General features: G+C 42.6%; 1 protein-coding gene across 1 annotated transcript in view; it reads left to right on the top strand.

Moving 5' to 3' along the window:
• The first annotated feature begins 1,305 nt into the window (after nucleotides 1-1,305).
• clcn1a (chloride channel, voltage-sensitive 1a) overlaps nucleotides 1,306-16,170 on the top strand; it is a 45,621-nt gene continuing 30,756 nt past the window's right edge. Inside the window, exons 1-11 of the mRNA XM_030413031.1 lie at nucleotides 1,306-1,388; nucleotides 9,506-9,809; nucleotides 9,899-10,030; nucleotides 10,259-10,387; nucleotides 11,328-11,461; nucleotides 11,555-11,632; nucleotides 11,779-11,857; nucleotides 12,096-12,221; nucleotides 12,643-12,727; nucleotides 13,618-13,719; nucleotides 13,938-14,022. Of these exons, the coding sequence (XP_030268891.1) occupies nucleotides 1,338-1,388; nucleotides 9,506-9,809; nucleotides 9,899-10,030; nucleotides 10,259-10,387; nucleotides 11,328-11,461; nucleotides 11,555-11,632; nucleotides 11,779-11,857; nucleotides 12,096-12,221; nucleotides 12,643-12,727; nucleotides 13,618-13,719; nucleotides 13,938-14,022 (1,305 nt within the window). The 5' untranslated portion in view covers nucleotides 1,306-1,337. The remainder of the gene's footprint in view (nucleotides 1,389-9,505; nucleotides 9,810-9,898; nucleotides 10,031-10,258; nucleotides 10,388-11,327; nucleotides 11,462-11,554; nucleotides 11,633-11,778; nucleotides 11,858-12,095; nucleotides 12,222-12,642; nucleotides 12,728-13,617; nucleotides 13,720-13,937; nucleotides 14,023-16,170) is intronic.

Raw genomic sequence — 16,170 nt, 5'->3', positions numbered from 1 at the left:
TTGGACCAGAGCCACCAACTCGAAGCGTCCATTTTTGACGACTTGACGACCAATCACTCAGAATCACTTTGATAAACTGAACACCAAAATATATATCTGTTATGTATAATTTTCAGTATCCTGAAATAATTCACATTATAGAGGAAAAATGGCTCCATGTCCCAAAAACAATGTCTTCACCCCTTCAACACACACACTCGCCACACTATAAGGGACTTCAGACAGTGTTGGTAGAGGGACAGCTACATTCCAACGGGTTGCCGTAGTAGTGGAAAACAAATATCACTAAGCAACATTTATTTCTCACAGCGACAACTTCTGTTACGGACTTAGAACTGTTTTTGACGTACTCCTGAGTAAAGCAAACCAGATGTTCTACTGTAGACTGTTGGGATAGGATCGCACATGTGCAGCGTGGAGCTCTCTGAACGCCGTAGTCAACCGTCGCTGCTCAAAGTCCCTGTTTGATTTGCTACTGCAACTTCATCTTTAACGTATGAACTGCCAGCATTCCCTGGAATATCATCTTCTTCTTCTATAGTTATAATTGGAGCTTGGCCATCAAACAACCAGTAAAGTTAGAGACGGAACTTTTTGTAGAAATGCCCACTCTTTATACATCATGAGAGTACACCGCGTGTGTCTACTCTGTACACTGTCAACCGTTTCCTCTGATTAGTCACCTGTTTTTTCACCTGCAACCAGGAGCGTCACTGAATGGAAACAACAAACACAGAGGTTTAGGCTTTCCCTCAAATCCATCCGATCCAAATCCATCCTGTTTCCATACAGGTGCTCTGACCAGCCGGTAGAAGTTGTTTGTGCAGCAACACAGACGTTAAACCTCACTGGCTTCCTACATGCAGACAGTATCGGTGTGTTTGATGGAGCTGCAGTGTGTTCATTTGGGTCTTTGCAGCAGTGGAGGGGATTGTTTCTCCCCCTCTGACAACCAGGGCACCCCATGTCTCTTTAGATCTTAAGCAACAGGTATTTGGAGTTTAGTCTTTCTAGTTCACTGCTGACTGAACTTCACAGGGGTGGGCAGTTAGCTCGGGGCACTGGGTGGGGGGTGGGGGTAACCCCAGCTGGAGCAAGTTTACACCATGTCCGAATATGTGTGTGTGAGAAAGAGAGAGAGAGAGAGTGTGTAAGTGTTTGTGTGGGGATCCATGCATGTGTATGTCTTCCCCTGTGTTGCAATGTAGAGTGTGTGTCTGTGTGTGTGTGTGTGTGTGTGTGTGTGTGTGTGTGTCCTGGCGTCCAGCGTGGTCCTGGTAATGCTGAGACAGACGGTGAGCGGGTGGGTTTATTTTTGGGTCAGTGACAGTGTGTCAATGGCCGCAGATGCGTCGGAAAGGAAGGCTCTGAGATACAAGCAAACCCTGGTCAGTGTCCCTTCTCTCTTTCCTCTTGTTCTGTCTCTCTCTGTCGCTCTTTCTTTCTGTCTTTGTCCATCTGTCCGTCTCTACGTCAGCCTCTCTTGCCACGTCTGTCTCTCTCTCTCTCTGTTGTGTGTCGGCAGTTTCTCTCCCCCGACTCTCCCGTGTCATTCTTGCATGACGCACCTGTATTGGCAGTGCGAGCTCCGTGCATAGATGGAGCCCATCTGACTTTTTGCATGCGTGTGCCTGTGAATGACTTCTGGACATGCTGAAGACCAATTAGCGGATGTATAACAACAGGGTCACGCACATGGTCACGCAACAGGTGCACCTCCTTCACCCCTGATCTTGGCATGCACACATACACGTGCACACACACACATGCACATACACACTTTGTCGCTGCCTTGCCGTTTCCCTCTAACTTGCCTGCCACCTGTTTGCTACCCTCTCTGCGCCTCCTTTCTTAAGCTCCTGTTGGTCTTTACACATGTAAAAAAGTACTTCTGTGATGTGTAACACAGTATGTTTGCGCGTTTGTATGCATTTACTTGTATGTACAGTATGTGTGTCCTTGCATGTCCGTGCTCATCTCCAGAATGTGTGCATTCATATTCTTGCATGTGTGATTTTGTGTGTCCATCTGTGTGTGGTGTCCATGTGTGTTCCCTAAGAGGGGAAACCCGATCGTGCATTTGTGGAGGTGCTAATCTTCACCATTCATGTAGCGACATGTATGTTTTGGGACAAGGGGGTGTGAAGGGTGTCTCAGAACATCTGGAGGATTTTCTTCATGGCTTTGGGATGTTCTGTTCCTGAACCCCTTCATGCTCTCAGAGTTGTTTACTTGAGTAACAGTGGGACAAAGTCGAGAAACGTCAATATATCGGACCGCTTGCTCTTTCGATATGTTTATCGATACGCTGTTGCCAAATGTCGTTCATTTTATTAAAATGTAAACGGATGCATCTGACAGTTTGACTCAACTAGAGTCATTTCACCATGTGGTGTAAATTTGATTTACACAGATTTGAATTTATAGATGTTTGGTTTAAGTATTGTTGTATCTTTCCTTTCAACATTTTGACTCCAGAACTGTTCTGATTTCTTACAGTTTGACCTTTTTTCAAGGTTGTGACCTTTTTTATATTGAGTCGATGGCACACATGGACAAATTTCAGTCATTGTATTTGATTAAATTATTGTGTCAGCAGTCATATTTTGGGAAACTGACCCTACAATACAGTGAATAAATATACAATTGCTGCACTTTTAAGGGGTATTCTGTATTTTTCAGTTAGACCGATATCGGGATGTATCCTTAGATAATTGTCCTGCAATGCATCAAATCATGCAGACTGGATAACTCATTTATCTTATAGTATGGTACAACTTTTAGATCATTACACAGTGTGATATAAGTAAGGGATAATGTCCGACGAGGTGTCTATAATCAGGAATTAATGGACGACACAGAGGCCTAAGAACCGTCCGACGTGCGGGTTGCCTCCACACCTCGAAGGGCATTATCCCTCTTACACCATGGTCACATGCCAAAGAAAAGAAATTAACACCATTAATTTATATTTTCATGCGTTTTACAATCAAAATATAAAGTTTTTAACAAGCCATAACTTAGTTTCCCTGGTAACAGCTGAGGGTTTGACTAATACCTGGAACAATCATTTCCCTCCCGTAAGATTCTTATGCAGCGGAAACGCTGTTCACTCCTCCAGTAAATAGGACGGATCATAGATACGACTTGGCAACGGTAGATATTCTAGTCCGCTCAGCCATGAGCCAGAAAGCTAACGCTATGCTAGCAACATTCAAAGTCAATAACATTGCACACGGTTGACAAACAGTAAATATAATTTGACAGTATGCTAGCTAACACGATTAGCTAACTAACCAGTCATGTCATTGTCCCCAAATCAATATCAAGATTTTCACAAACAAATGACCGGCCGTGTGTAACTTTACTGTGGCCGCAGCCTGAAGTAGAGAGTTGAACAGCAAACGGGATGTGAGATTATTTGTGTATCAGTACATTTAGAGGGGAAGTGTACTTTCTGCAGCTTGTGTGTTACAATTAATTGATAACATAAATTAAGGGGCTCCTCTGTCACTGATCACATTGAGGAGACAAAGCAGAAGCCAGAAACAGAGTGGACATTTATAAAAAAGTCGAAGGTGTATATCCACTGTAGAATCCTTAAAGACTAGTTCATACAGCCGCAGAGCCTCCGTGGTGTTGATTGGCTGGTATGTGAGTGCTGGTGATCATTTTGACCTATAGAATTTAATGGTTGTTGAAACCCAGTGCCTGCGAGTAGTCGAGGAAGTGCAAAGTCATCTAACCTGTGTGTATGTGTGAGAGTGTGCTGCTGAAGGCTATGTGGGCCTTGGTAACCCTCATGTTTACACTGTCAGTCATGGGAGACGGGATATAAACAGGAGGGTTGTGCCACTTTTATGTCATTTTGAATGTGTGTTTTTAAGTCTGTGTATGTGAATGCTTGTGTTTTATGATTATTTCGTAGTTAACAGTGCCATCAGGATGCTGTAACTCGGCCCACAGACGGGGTGAAAGTTGAGACATTAGAAAAACAACAATGAGAATAACTCCCCTGATACGATCTAGTACAAAGACGGGGCATGTTGCCGGGAGTTGGCAGCCATGTAGAGAATGTATGGAGTTAAACCCTCCTCTATTTTAGAAGACCTTCATATGCATTAGGTTTGACTTCAGATGACAGCTCATAAAGGCATGTACTCGCATTCAGCTCCACACAAGTAGATCTGTACAGAGGAATGTGGACATCAGAGGGCTGACAATGACATAGTGGAGTTCGTTCTCACATTGTAGTTTGAAAAAATCAACTGGTACTAAACTACTAAACACAATAACAGCAGGTCAGGTTTATCCAAATGCAACACAGATTTAAATACATTTCCAGACAATCGGCAAAAGAAAATGGGAATTAATATCAGTTTCTATCTACTGTTTTTGAGGGCAAATTCACAATACGTTGCTCAGGATTACGATGGTTTTTGAACGTCTACCCAACCGTAATGATTATAAACTTAACAAACAACTCCGTGACTTGATGTCGCAGAATCGAAACCGGGTGCCGCTGCTTCGGCGCTGCAGTCTTTAGCGTTAGCCGGGCTGCTAACTTTACTCGCTTTGTTATAGCAATCAAACACGCCGCCCTCCTTTAGCTTCATACTATGCGCACGCTCCAAGTGTTCGGTGAGGATGCTTACCCCGAATTTCCACTGGATACTGTCAGCTGCGTTACGGCTCTGATCCGGTTTTAAACCGCAGTCCTCCGTACGCCGTCTGGTAAACCCCACCGGTTGCGTTATATTGTTATTTCGGTACTTGACTTCCTGTCTGCTCGGTGCCAAATTCAGCTGAATTGCTGCGTCGTGCTCCGGCATCCGCCAGATATAAAAGTCCTGGTTATCTGTTGTGTAGTATTTGTAATTGCATAGCTTATTTTCTGTTGAAGCTTTATTATGACCTTGTGGTGATAAAAACAAGGTTGAATCTTTTGACATCTTGTAAAGTCTTTATTTTTTTTACACAAAATTACATGTTGTAGTAATGATAAGAGTATCGATACGTATCGGTACCGCTGAGGAGTATCGGTATCGATAAAATCCTAACGATATACATCCCTACTAGTCACTCATGTGACTATGTATCATAATATATCTGTCCAACTATAGAATGCAAAATAACCCCAAAAAGGCCAAACGCAGGAATGATGTATTTATTTACTGCATTGTAGAAACAATGTATAAAAATGTGCACATAGTTTCGTTGCCTCTGTATCTCACACTGACTGAAACTCGTCCATGTGTGCCATCATTCCAATGTGAAATGATCATAAACTGGCAAAAGGCCAAACTGCCAGGAAGCAGTTCTGGAGCCAGAATAGTTTAAAGGAAGGATAAAACAAAAGCAAAACAAAACCTGTCATGAGTGATGAAGTAGGGACTGTCAGGCGTTTCTGCAGGTGTGAAATATCGATAATTGGCACCAGTGTATCGATAATCGCGTCGCAAGAGAAAGCGATATGACATATTGCCGTAACAAGACTTTGTCCCTGCCCCTCCCTAGTTGTAATGCTGATAATAGGTGTTGATTCATCGAGGTGGCAGGTGGCGCTAATTCTGTAGGTGCAATTAAATGCTTGCAGAAGCGTCTAATGGAAAAAACATGATGCACATATGGCGTTTATGTCTGTTACTTGTTTCCATCTCTTCATCGGGAGCTTCAGTGGATATTTAAGGCCCGACTTCCATTCCATCATCCAATGTATCCGCCAAGTTACTAACTGTAAATTGGCGGATAAGCTCCTCTGGAATATTGGGGGGAATACGTTGGGGGAAACTTTAGTTGTTGGTATAGTTTTACATGTTTATACTTACTCCATAAGTCCTTGCGGGACAACTTGAAGGACGAACGTAGAGAGTCACACACATTGGAGAAACTGAGGAATATGATGAGGCATTGAAAGGTACACTGATGGTGAGAGAGACGGAGAGAGGTGTGGGAAGTGTAATGAGGAATATTGGATCACACCGGTACTAAATTTAGCCCAGAGTAGTGTTTCAGCGGCAGAGAGGGAGAGAGAGGGAAAGAAAGGAAGGAGAGTCGGGGAGGGAATGAAGGAAGGAGGTAAAGCAGTACAAGTGATTAGTGCAGAGTAGAGTTTCACTGGTCAGGAGGGAAATCAGGAAGGAGAGGTAGAAAGAGGTTATGGAGGGGAGAGCGTGGGAAGGATGGGTTTCTGACAACATAACTCTGTGGCGGCCATGTTGGAGGTCCTCCTGTCCTGGGCTGCATAGTAGTGAACAGCTGATGATTGCATTTCCAAACATACAGCTTAGGTGTCTCAACCAGATCAAGTAGAGATGTTCAATTTATCTGCTCTTGGAGACTGTCGCCACGTCCGTCATCGTGGCTCGTTAACAGTGATATAATCAGCTGAGCAACACTTGGTTGTTGTAAACATACCTGGTTCTGTCTTAGCTTATATCTCTGTATTTGTGTGTAACTTTGGCACAATTTATTTTGATTTAATGGTGATTAAACAGCATATTTGATCGTCTTTATTATTCGCAAAGTTAATGCCAAACTATCATCGTGTGCATCCAGTGTGTTCTGGTACTTTAATTAGTTGCTTTGCTGATGTTTGGGCTGATAAGTTAGAGTTTCCTGTGTCTAACAAGAGGAATCCCTGCACTGCGGTTACTAAAGGTGTGATGTTGATAGTATATCATATATCTGTCTGGGACAGTAAGGTGATAGTTGTCCTCTTTCCACTGCTTTTGTGTGTGAAGCCCTTGCAGACAAGAGCTTTCACGACACGTCAGGAATTATGTATGATGCAGAAATCCTCCCAAGAAAAAGATTCCGGTGATCCATTTTCTTTCGTTCTTTCTTTGCTGGAATTCTCTTTCCAAGTTCCCAAAAAAAGTTTTATCAGATGACTTAAAAACAAAAAAGTGTTGCCATAATGATTTTCTTAAAAGTAACTTTTTAATCTGTGAAAACAGGTTGAAAAGAAGTTATGTCAGGTGTTGTTGTAATACTCATTTCCTCCACAAGAGGCAGAAGTGCACCACTGACCCTTGTTTTATAATAAGTCTCAATGCAGTGCAGGTAAGTTTTACTTTCTACATGCACTCTAAACAAACACTGTCTAATATTGTGTGTTAGTTATTCACAGTCACATCTCTTATCTGTTTAGAAAATGGGGTCGTGGTGCATGAAAGCTCGTTGTGGCCAAAACGAGTATCACACAAACAAACAGTTCGGAAATGATCAAAACAAACAAACAAGGTCAATTCTCACCTGTTGAACAGACAGAACACTAAAAAAAGATCCAAGCAAAACTCATTTTTCACCTTTTTTTTTTGTTTTGTTGTATCTTGTGTCTCACCTAAGTACACTGTTGCTCAGACCAACAGAACAATGTGTTGTGTGTTACATTTTACCTGAAAGAAATGAGCACCACGTCCCAGATTAACACATCCGTGGCTTCTATTGTCCGATTCTGTGTTGTGTGTTGGCATTCAGTTACAGCACATTGTGTATTATGCTGCTCAGGTTTCACTGTGCATCGACCGGCATCTCTGCTCACACAGTATCACCAGCACCTTATGTACACTTGTGTGTGTGTGCATGTGTGTCTAAATACACCCTCCATCAATCTGTCTGTCCATGAACCTGCTAAATTAGAAGCTGTCGAAAGGTTACTACGTGGACATCGTTGATGTCGGCCCCAGAAATAAATTAGCAGCTTGTCAGTTGTATTCCTGGAGTTCTGTTGTCTGCTCGTTAATATATGAGGCCAGGGCGAATGTTTGTGGTAGAGTGCTGGAATATTAGGCAAGGCTAGGCAAACGTGTGATTTAAAGGGATATTCCGGTGTAAGTTTAATCCATGGTCTAACACACCGTGAAACTGTGTTAGACTCCCTCTCGAGAGATCAAGTTAGCAGGCCGCTAATTTACGGAGTTTTATCAACCTCAGAAACGACCGCACGACAACAATACACTGCAGTAAATGGATCCAAATATAAACCGCCACCAAAAAGCCACAAATAATGCTCAGAACAGCACCAAACTTCAGCAACAGTACAAATAGGGTCTCAGCACATAGTCCGGGGCATCTAACCTCCGCTAGCTTAGCTGGATTTCTACTGAAAAGCTGACTAAATTTACCACTCTTCTGCAGCAGCTTCCTGTTGACGGGAAGTCCCGACGAGTCGATTACCGAGTGCAGTAGAGTTCCGCGGCTCATGGATGAAAATGTATGATTATGACTCCATGGAAAAGCAATCAAAGTTCATATGTGTCTTACCTGCCAGTTTATAACAGTTATTATCGAGAGTGGACAGGGAAAAGAACGGAATTGAGCATTTCTAACTGCACTCGGTAATCGTCGCGTCGGGACTTCCCCGACCCGGAAGCTGATGGAGGAGAGATGAAATCTGTTTTTAGCTTCACAATAGAAATCCAGCTAAGCTAGCGGAGGTTAGATGCCCCGGACTATGTGCTGAGACCCTATTTGTACTGTTGCTGAAGTTTGGTGCTGTTCTGAGCATTATTTGTGGCTTTTTGGTGGCGGTTTATATTTGGATCCATTTACTGCAGTGTATTGTTGTTGTGCGGTCGTTTCTGAGGTTGATAAAACTCCGTAAATTAGCGGTCTGCTAACTTGATCTCTCGAGAGGGAGTCGAACACAGTTTCACAGTGATTTAGACCATGGATTAAATTTACACCGGAATATCCCTTTAAAGAAACGTTTAGATTTAATACTTTGAGTTTGGTGACCTCCGATGTCCCTACATAGTATTGTTTCTTGTTACTATAACACTCTTTTTATAATTAGTTTTAAAACCACCATTCTGCACTATTTTACTAACAGGAAAAACTTAAATTTGCAGAAATCATTCCATCAAACCAAACGCAACACAAATACATACAGACAAACCTTTTTTTCCTCTCTTTTGCCTTTCTTAAAAGTTGTAATGAAAGGTGTATGTCTTTCTGTAACTTCTGGTCCTGAAGTGTGTGAACTGTGTGTGCACAGCAACTATCACTTACAAGAGAGAACATGATGCAGTCCACTTCTTTCACTCCTGCACACTGTAATTGATTTGGAAAAGAAAAGAGGAAATATAGTGGACAGGATGTAAATTCTTTATTCAAAAGTTAAGAAGGAAAGAGAATAATGTGTATATGTAGTGAGATACGCAGGAGGGCATCTCCTAATGATAGAGATATTTGTGTTTGTGTGTGAGGCAGCGACAGAGATGAGAATTAATCTCTTCCCCAGATGTCCCAGGCAGTTTTAATGGAGTCTGTCCAGAGGTGATAAATCTAGAGGCAGAGCCCATGTTTCCGCTTCCATTAGCTGTTTGGGTCCACACGTGGTCCCGTCTATTTTTAAAATGGACTCTTCTCTGCCTCTGTGCCAAAGGGAGAGTACTACCACACTCCACATTCTCACTTTCTCAGGGACTACCTGTACATGTTTATGTCTGATGAATGAATGCTCTCCTCTGTACTGATCGATTAATGGATTGATTGACAGCTCTATGGGGAGTACCAAGAGCACCAAGGAGGCTCCGGCAGACGGGAGGCCACACGCCTGCTGACAGAGAGACAGATCAAGAAACATGGCAACCATCCGCGCAGCCATGGGAGGACACGGCATGGACATGGCCGCCGCAGCCACGGTCAAAACGGATACCACAGTCGCCATCAGCACGCCTATCACAGCCGACAGAGGAACAGGCGTCAGTCCAACATGGAGGCCGAGGCCGCTGATGAGCAAACGGATGAACCCGACCTCACGTCGTCTATGAAGCAGAAGCGCTCCTTCTCCAAGTGTAGAGGTGAGGAATCCTCAGGAAAGATGAAACAGGAAGTAAATCAATAGATAGACGTCTGTTCTGTGAGCGTTTGGTGTGTTTGGTTCTGTCAGACTGCATAGCACGAGTCCAGAGGTTCCTCGTAACCAGGCTGGGAGAAGATTGGATCTTCCTCGTTATGTTGGGCATCACGATGGCGCTGGTCAGCTGGACAATGGACTATGCCAGTGCAAAGAGCCTGCAAGGTAACACTACAGTACCCACAATGCATTCCAGACGCAATCAAAGCAGAGGAAAGATGTGCAGCTTTGCTTTTCTTCTATGCCAGTTTATTTCCAGCTCTCTTCCTTTCCTCCATCGACCCATTTTCTCCTCACTTCCCTCCTTTTACACTTGTACTATTCATCCTTCCCTCTTCTTTATAATCCATCATTCCTTTGGGTTTTCTTCTTCTCCCTCTCTCCCTCCTTCAGCCTATAAATGGATCCACGGGGAGCTGAAGGGGAACATCCCTCTGCAGTTCCTGGCCTGGGTTTCATATCCCCTGATGTTCATCCTCTTCTCCTCTCTCTTCTGCCACCTGGTCGCTCCTCAAGCTATCGGTCTGTGCCCCTTTTTATTCCTCTCTGTTCTCATCTGCCTCTAGTTATTGTATAATGTCTTTACAATTTTACAGATTAATTCAGCACATATTGGACTACGTACATTTTAGTATGCAATGACAGACGAGAGCTTCGTTAACTCTCGGGAGGTGAGAATTGGTTTTGCATCCCTGTGTCACAGGGGCCATAAATGCACCAGTTAACAACATGTATTGTAGGATTGGGTATTGGCAAGAACCTCACGATACGATACGTATCACGATACTTTGGTCACGATACGATACGTATCACGATATTGCGATATTGCGATATTGCGATATAAATAAAGATGAAAACACAAGTACCTGTATATGTACATCAGATGATATTGATCAGAGGACAAATTGAGTAAAAACTATTTCATTCAAAACAGCCTCTCCATTTTATTAATTCCCCTGAAATTTCTGGGCAGTAATATTCTCTTTGTCCAGCTCGTTGTTCTTGCTATCTCTCTTAACTTTGAAGCCAAAGTGCTTCCAAACGTCAACTTTAAATTGCGGAGGCGTTGTTAACTTACCATCCATTTTGCAAAGACCTCAGCCACTCTCTCTACTACAGAAATACACCCGCCGCACAGCAGAGTCGCTCTTCGGCAATATATTGATATTTGGAGTTGAAAAATCGATATTGTATTGGGTGGCAAAGTATTGCGATATATTGCCGTATCAATATTTTTGCCCACCCCTAATGTATTGATATGTTCATCTGGGCTAATCAGTGACTAAAGATGCTGTAACATTCGACTGGAGTGAAACCCACCAGAGTCTACGCCCTGCAGCGTGCATGATCACCTACCTCGGCTTCACTTGACTCCAAAATGCACATTGTCTCATACCATCTTCACATCATGTGATGACTTCTAAACTGTTTTTCTCAACCTCTGTGCCACTTTTCGTCCCAGGTTCTGGTATCCCCGAGTTGAAGACCATCCTGAGAGGTGTGGTGCTAAAGGAATATTTAACTCTCAAGGCCTTTGTTGCTAAAGTCCTGGGTCTGACTCTTGCTCTGGGCAGTGGGATGCCTGTAGGCAAAGAGGTGGGTGAACTCGGATAAAACTTGGAACAGCATCTGTGGTGCACTTTTTAGTCTTCATAACATAATTTGGTTTAATTCATCTCCTCCACTCAGGGCCCGTTTGTTCACATTGCCAGTATCTGTGCTGCAGTTCTCAGCAGGTTCATGTCCTTCTTCTCAGGAGTTTATCAGGTAAGCTGATGTCAGGAATCATTTTTAATTACATTCAACATCAAGTGTCATTTATAAAAGTACACTGCATGAGATACTCCTCATCTATATGTTGTGTTTTCTATCGTGTCAATCCTGCCTCCTCTTCCTCCTCTCTGGATCAGTAGAATCCATACTGTTACACAGACATCCTGACAGTGGGCTGTGCTGTTGGGGTGGGCTGCTGCTTTGGTACTCCACTCGGAGGTACACAGCCTTTCTATCCTCATTATTTTGACACCTCTTTACCCAGAATGCATGTGAGATAGCCATGTTTACTTGTAGGAAATTAATCATTTGACATCTGTGCACACATGAAACTAAAATTTGGAGGCCATTTAACGTCAGGTTGTTTTTTAACATGCCTGTCTTTAGATGTGAATCAGTGCATTGTTCTCATTTCCTGCCTCTCTGATTCCTGATTCTCTTCCTCGTTCTCCACCAGGTGTGCTCTTCAGTATAGAGGTAACATCGACGTACTTTGCTGTGAGAAACTACTGGAGAGGATACTTTGCTGCCACGTTCAGTGCCTTCATCTTCAGAGTGTTCTCTGTGTTCAACAAAGACGCAGGTACTGACCGGAGATGAAGTATTTTGTGTGTGAGACACTCTGGTCATGCCACATACACCAGAGGGCGCCCTTACTTCAAAAACCGTCACCAAGCAACCTGTCACGTCTGTTTTAGTGACACTGACTGAATGTATGATTTGTAGGCACATCACGTGTTTTCCACTAGATGGTGTTCTCCTCCACTGTGTAGCAGCAGGGTTTTTAATGACTGACTCATGTTAGCAGTGTCTTATTAGAATATTTAATTGAGTTCAAGACAAACCAAGAAATATCTTCTCTTATTTCACTGTGACATCACTCGCCCGTGGCCTTGGACAGTATCGCCAAATAATGAAATCCTACAGTTTTAATACTTATCCTGCATTTAGATCCTGAATATCTTAATTTATAAATGTTATCTCTGTTCCTTTTTCCTCACCAGTAACCATCACTGCTCTGTTCAGGACAAACTTTCGCATGGATTTCCCTTTCGACCTGCAGGAGCTGCCAGCGTTTGCCATCATTGGGTGAGCAACTGGAGAACTGAGACACACTGTATATGTCAGCTTTTTCCTGTGTGTGTGTGTGTGTGTGTGTGTTCAAGCCTACAAATGGACAAGATGGAAAATGTTAATAAGTCAAACTTTATGCAAATGTAACATTTAAAACATAGAGGATCCAATTATTATCTCACCGTTTACCTCCGGGGAGAAAGAGAGAGACGCAGCACACAGGTGGTCTCCGTCACGTGATGATGCAGTGACACACCTGTCACCAGTCTTATGAAGAAGTATCCACCAAATATATACATGAACAACTACATGAACTCAGTTATAGCCAGTTCCAGGTAGAAACCTGGCAGCTAATTTGCATTGTGAAAAATGACTAACATTTAAAGATGTACAGTCAAACGTTGGTGCCACCTCTCCAACATTTCTGCTGTGCTTGTTTAATGCACTGTTCTTCTTAGCTAACGTCCCTATTAGGTAGATTATTTACCCAACAGCAACATCTCTGGACACAGACAGTCCTCAGTAAGAGTAAAGAAGGTCACTAAACAAATATTAAAGCCTTGTAATTAATGAGAAACATTCATTTTTAGATGAATTAGATGGACACACTTTCTAATACAGCGTGAATGCATCATGCAGTGATTTTCTAGCCAGATGTTATTGTTAAAAACATCATGATTGGTTCCAGATGCTCATTGTAGAAGTTGCATACAACACCCTGCCTGTCAGTCGACCGGCAAGGTTTTTACTAAAGATTTTGGTATTTTTAAAGGAAGCAGTTTTCTTGATATATAGTATATTCCATTAATTTTCAGTGGTACTAAGCTCACTTTGTCACTTGTCTTTCCTCTTAGTTTGTCAACATCGTGTGACGGCAGACTTGTATGTGTTTTTTTTTCTTTCAGGATCTCCTGCGGGTTCCTCGGAGCGTTCTTCGTCTATCTCAACAGACAGGTGGTTCTGTTCATGAGACGACCCAACGCCATGACCCGCTTCCTAACTCGACAGTAGGTCCATGTGTGTCAGTAGGCTTGATGTTCAGAATTTCTGTTGTTACCATTCACTGCAGATACGTTTACAATATGTGGCAGTATGTTCATCTTTTCATCTTGTTTCTGTCCGTGTTCCTTGTGCTGTGGTTGTTTTTGTTCAGGGTTTTGATTATTAGAGAGAATTGATAATGTTTGTTTGACTATAAATCATTTGTTTCTACTTTGTCTCCCAGCCGTCTGATCTTCCCTGCAGTGGTAACGCTGGTCATCGCTACCTTGACCTTCCCACCAGGGTTTGGACAGTTCATGGCAGGAGAGGTCAGAGTTCACACCTTGTTATCCTTCCTGTCTCTTATGTAAACAAAGGAGAATCCAGGGCATGTTAATGTGTTCAGACCAGCATGCAGCGTTGACAGCTACAGAGAGCTGATGAACAAAACGCCACCCCCACAAAAGCAAACAGCGGTAGCTAATTTACATGTTTCAAAACACAACTAGAGACGGATATTTATGTAAAAGTACACCTGCTTCAGAACAACACGGAGCAAAGATGCGGGCTTCAGGATTTATCTACAGGCTACGATGCAACATGCAAACAGTCAGCTGTCTCTCAGACCTTTCATCTCTTCAGACTCCTCTGGACACATCATCTCAGACCAGTGGATGTGAAACATATAAGCCTACTTTGTTCCTGTTACTGATGCTGCATCACAGGGTTGCTGGTTATTGAAGTCCAAAATATTTCAAACTGTGACCTCTCAGAGCCACAGGGAGCAGCCAACATGAACGCTTTCGTCCTTTGAGGGACAAACGGCAACAAACTTTGATCTGGTGTCATCGAGCTGGGAGAAATTCACTGCAGTGTGCAGGAAGCTGAAAATAATTGATGTGTTTCAAATCTCCAAATCCAAAATTTTCACAACAAATCAAACCCCAGATCTTTTTTTTTATATATATATTTATTGGTTAAAGTATTAGAATTTAAAGGACTATAACCTTAAAACTGTAATCATTTATACATTTACTGTATTTCCTGTAAACTTATTGTGTTGTCGTGTTGCACTAGAGTAAATGTAATCATAACCAATATTTGTATAGCACCTTTCTTAACATAACTGCAAGGTGCTTGTACAGTGAAATGATAATGATACAAATACACAAAACCAACCAGTAAAATGAAATACATAAAACCAGTGAATCCAAAGCAATAAGCCTAAAAATAACAGGACAATTTTGCTGCCCATAGCTATTTTTTATAATAATGACTTTTTGGAAGTGATTTAAAAGTGGTTACTGAGCTGGCCAACGTGAGGTCTTTTAGAGTTTGGGGACAACCAGTACAGTCTGTAAGGATCTCAGGTTACAACCTGGCACATACGGAACCAGGAGCTCAGTGAGATCGCCTCGTGACGGACCGTGAAGATCTTTAAAAGTTAACAATATACATTTTAAAGTTCACTGTTTAACACTTTGTATTCCTCAGAAAAGAAACTCTCATTCCTGGTTTGTGTTTATCATCATTAGCTCTGTTAGCTCTGTTAGCTTCATGCTATTAACTCCCTCAGTATAACACACTGCAGGACTCTGCTAACAGCTAACAGCTAACTAGCTCTCCTGCTACCAATTTACACACAGATTTGTTGTTCACAGTGTAGCATTATCATCATGTCCTGTCTATAGTGAGTTTGCTACGTCCTTTCAGATTTTAATGTGTCATATTTTTCTGTGGGTCTCGCTTTAAATAGCAGCAACATTGTAGTCAGCACTCAGCTAGTTTAAAGCGATAATTATACACATATTGGGACAAAACTCTTTGGTCCCAGAGGTGTCTCGGGGAAGATTAAGCACATTTTCTCCCTCGCTGCGATGACAGGACGCCGTTAGTCCCGAGCCCTGATTTCTGCACAGTTTGCTCACAGCCATATATTCTTCAGTGTTTGGCAAAGTAGAACATCAGGTTAGATAAAGTAGGACACTCACATGTTTCTGATAATTGGGATTAATATTAAGGATATGAGCTGTAGCACCATCAGCCTCGCTCTCATGTCAGTGTCTATATTTGAATGGAAGCTACATGTCTTCTAGCCTTTGTGCTGCACGTACAAAGGGAGTTTTAAGCCACACATCAACAGCTCACCCACTCAGAGCTAAAAGCTAATCATGTGTTTCACAGACGCTCAGAATAGACCACTTAGTGTGAACCAGGTGTGTGTGCTATACGCTGTTGTAAGTGAATGCGTATCCGTCTGAGTGCATATGTCATTCAGCGACACCTTAACATGTTTTTTCTGTGCCCTCGGTGCGTGTCTTTGACACCCTCTTTGCTGAAGTGTCTCACACCTTTATAACAAAACTGACAGTATCGTTGAACACAGCGGAGGAGCAGAGTCATGTCTGCATTTGAATAATTTCAATGTTGAAAATAAATCTGCTCCGTTTTCAACCCTGAGAAGTGTTCATATAGCT

This window comes from Sparus aurata, chromosome 3, assembly GCF_900880675.1.
Source record: "Sparus aurata chromosome 3, fSpaAur1.1, whole genome shotgun sequence".
Taxonomy (NCBI): domain Eukaryota; kingdom Metazoa; phylum Chordata; class Actinopteri; order Spariformes; family Sparidae; genus Sparus; species Sparus aurata.
This window is presented reverse-complemented; position numbering and strand designations above follow the sequence as displayed.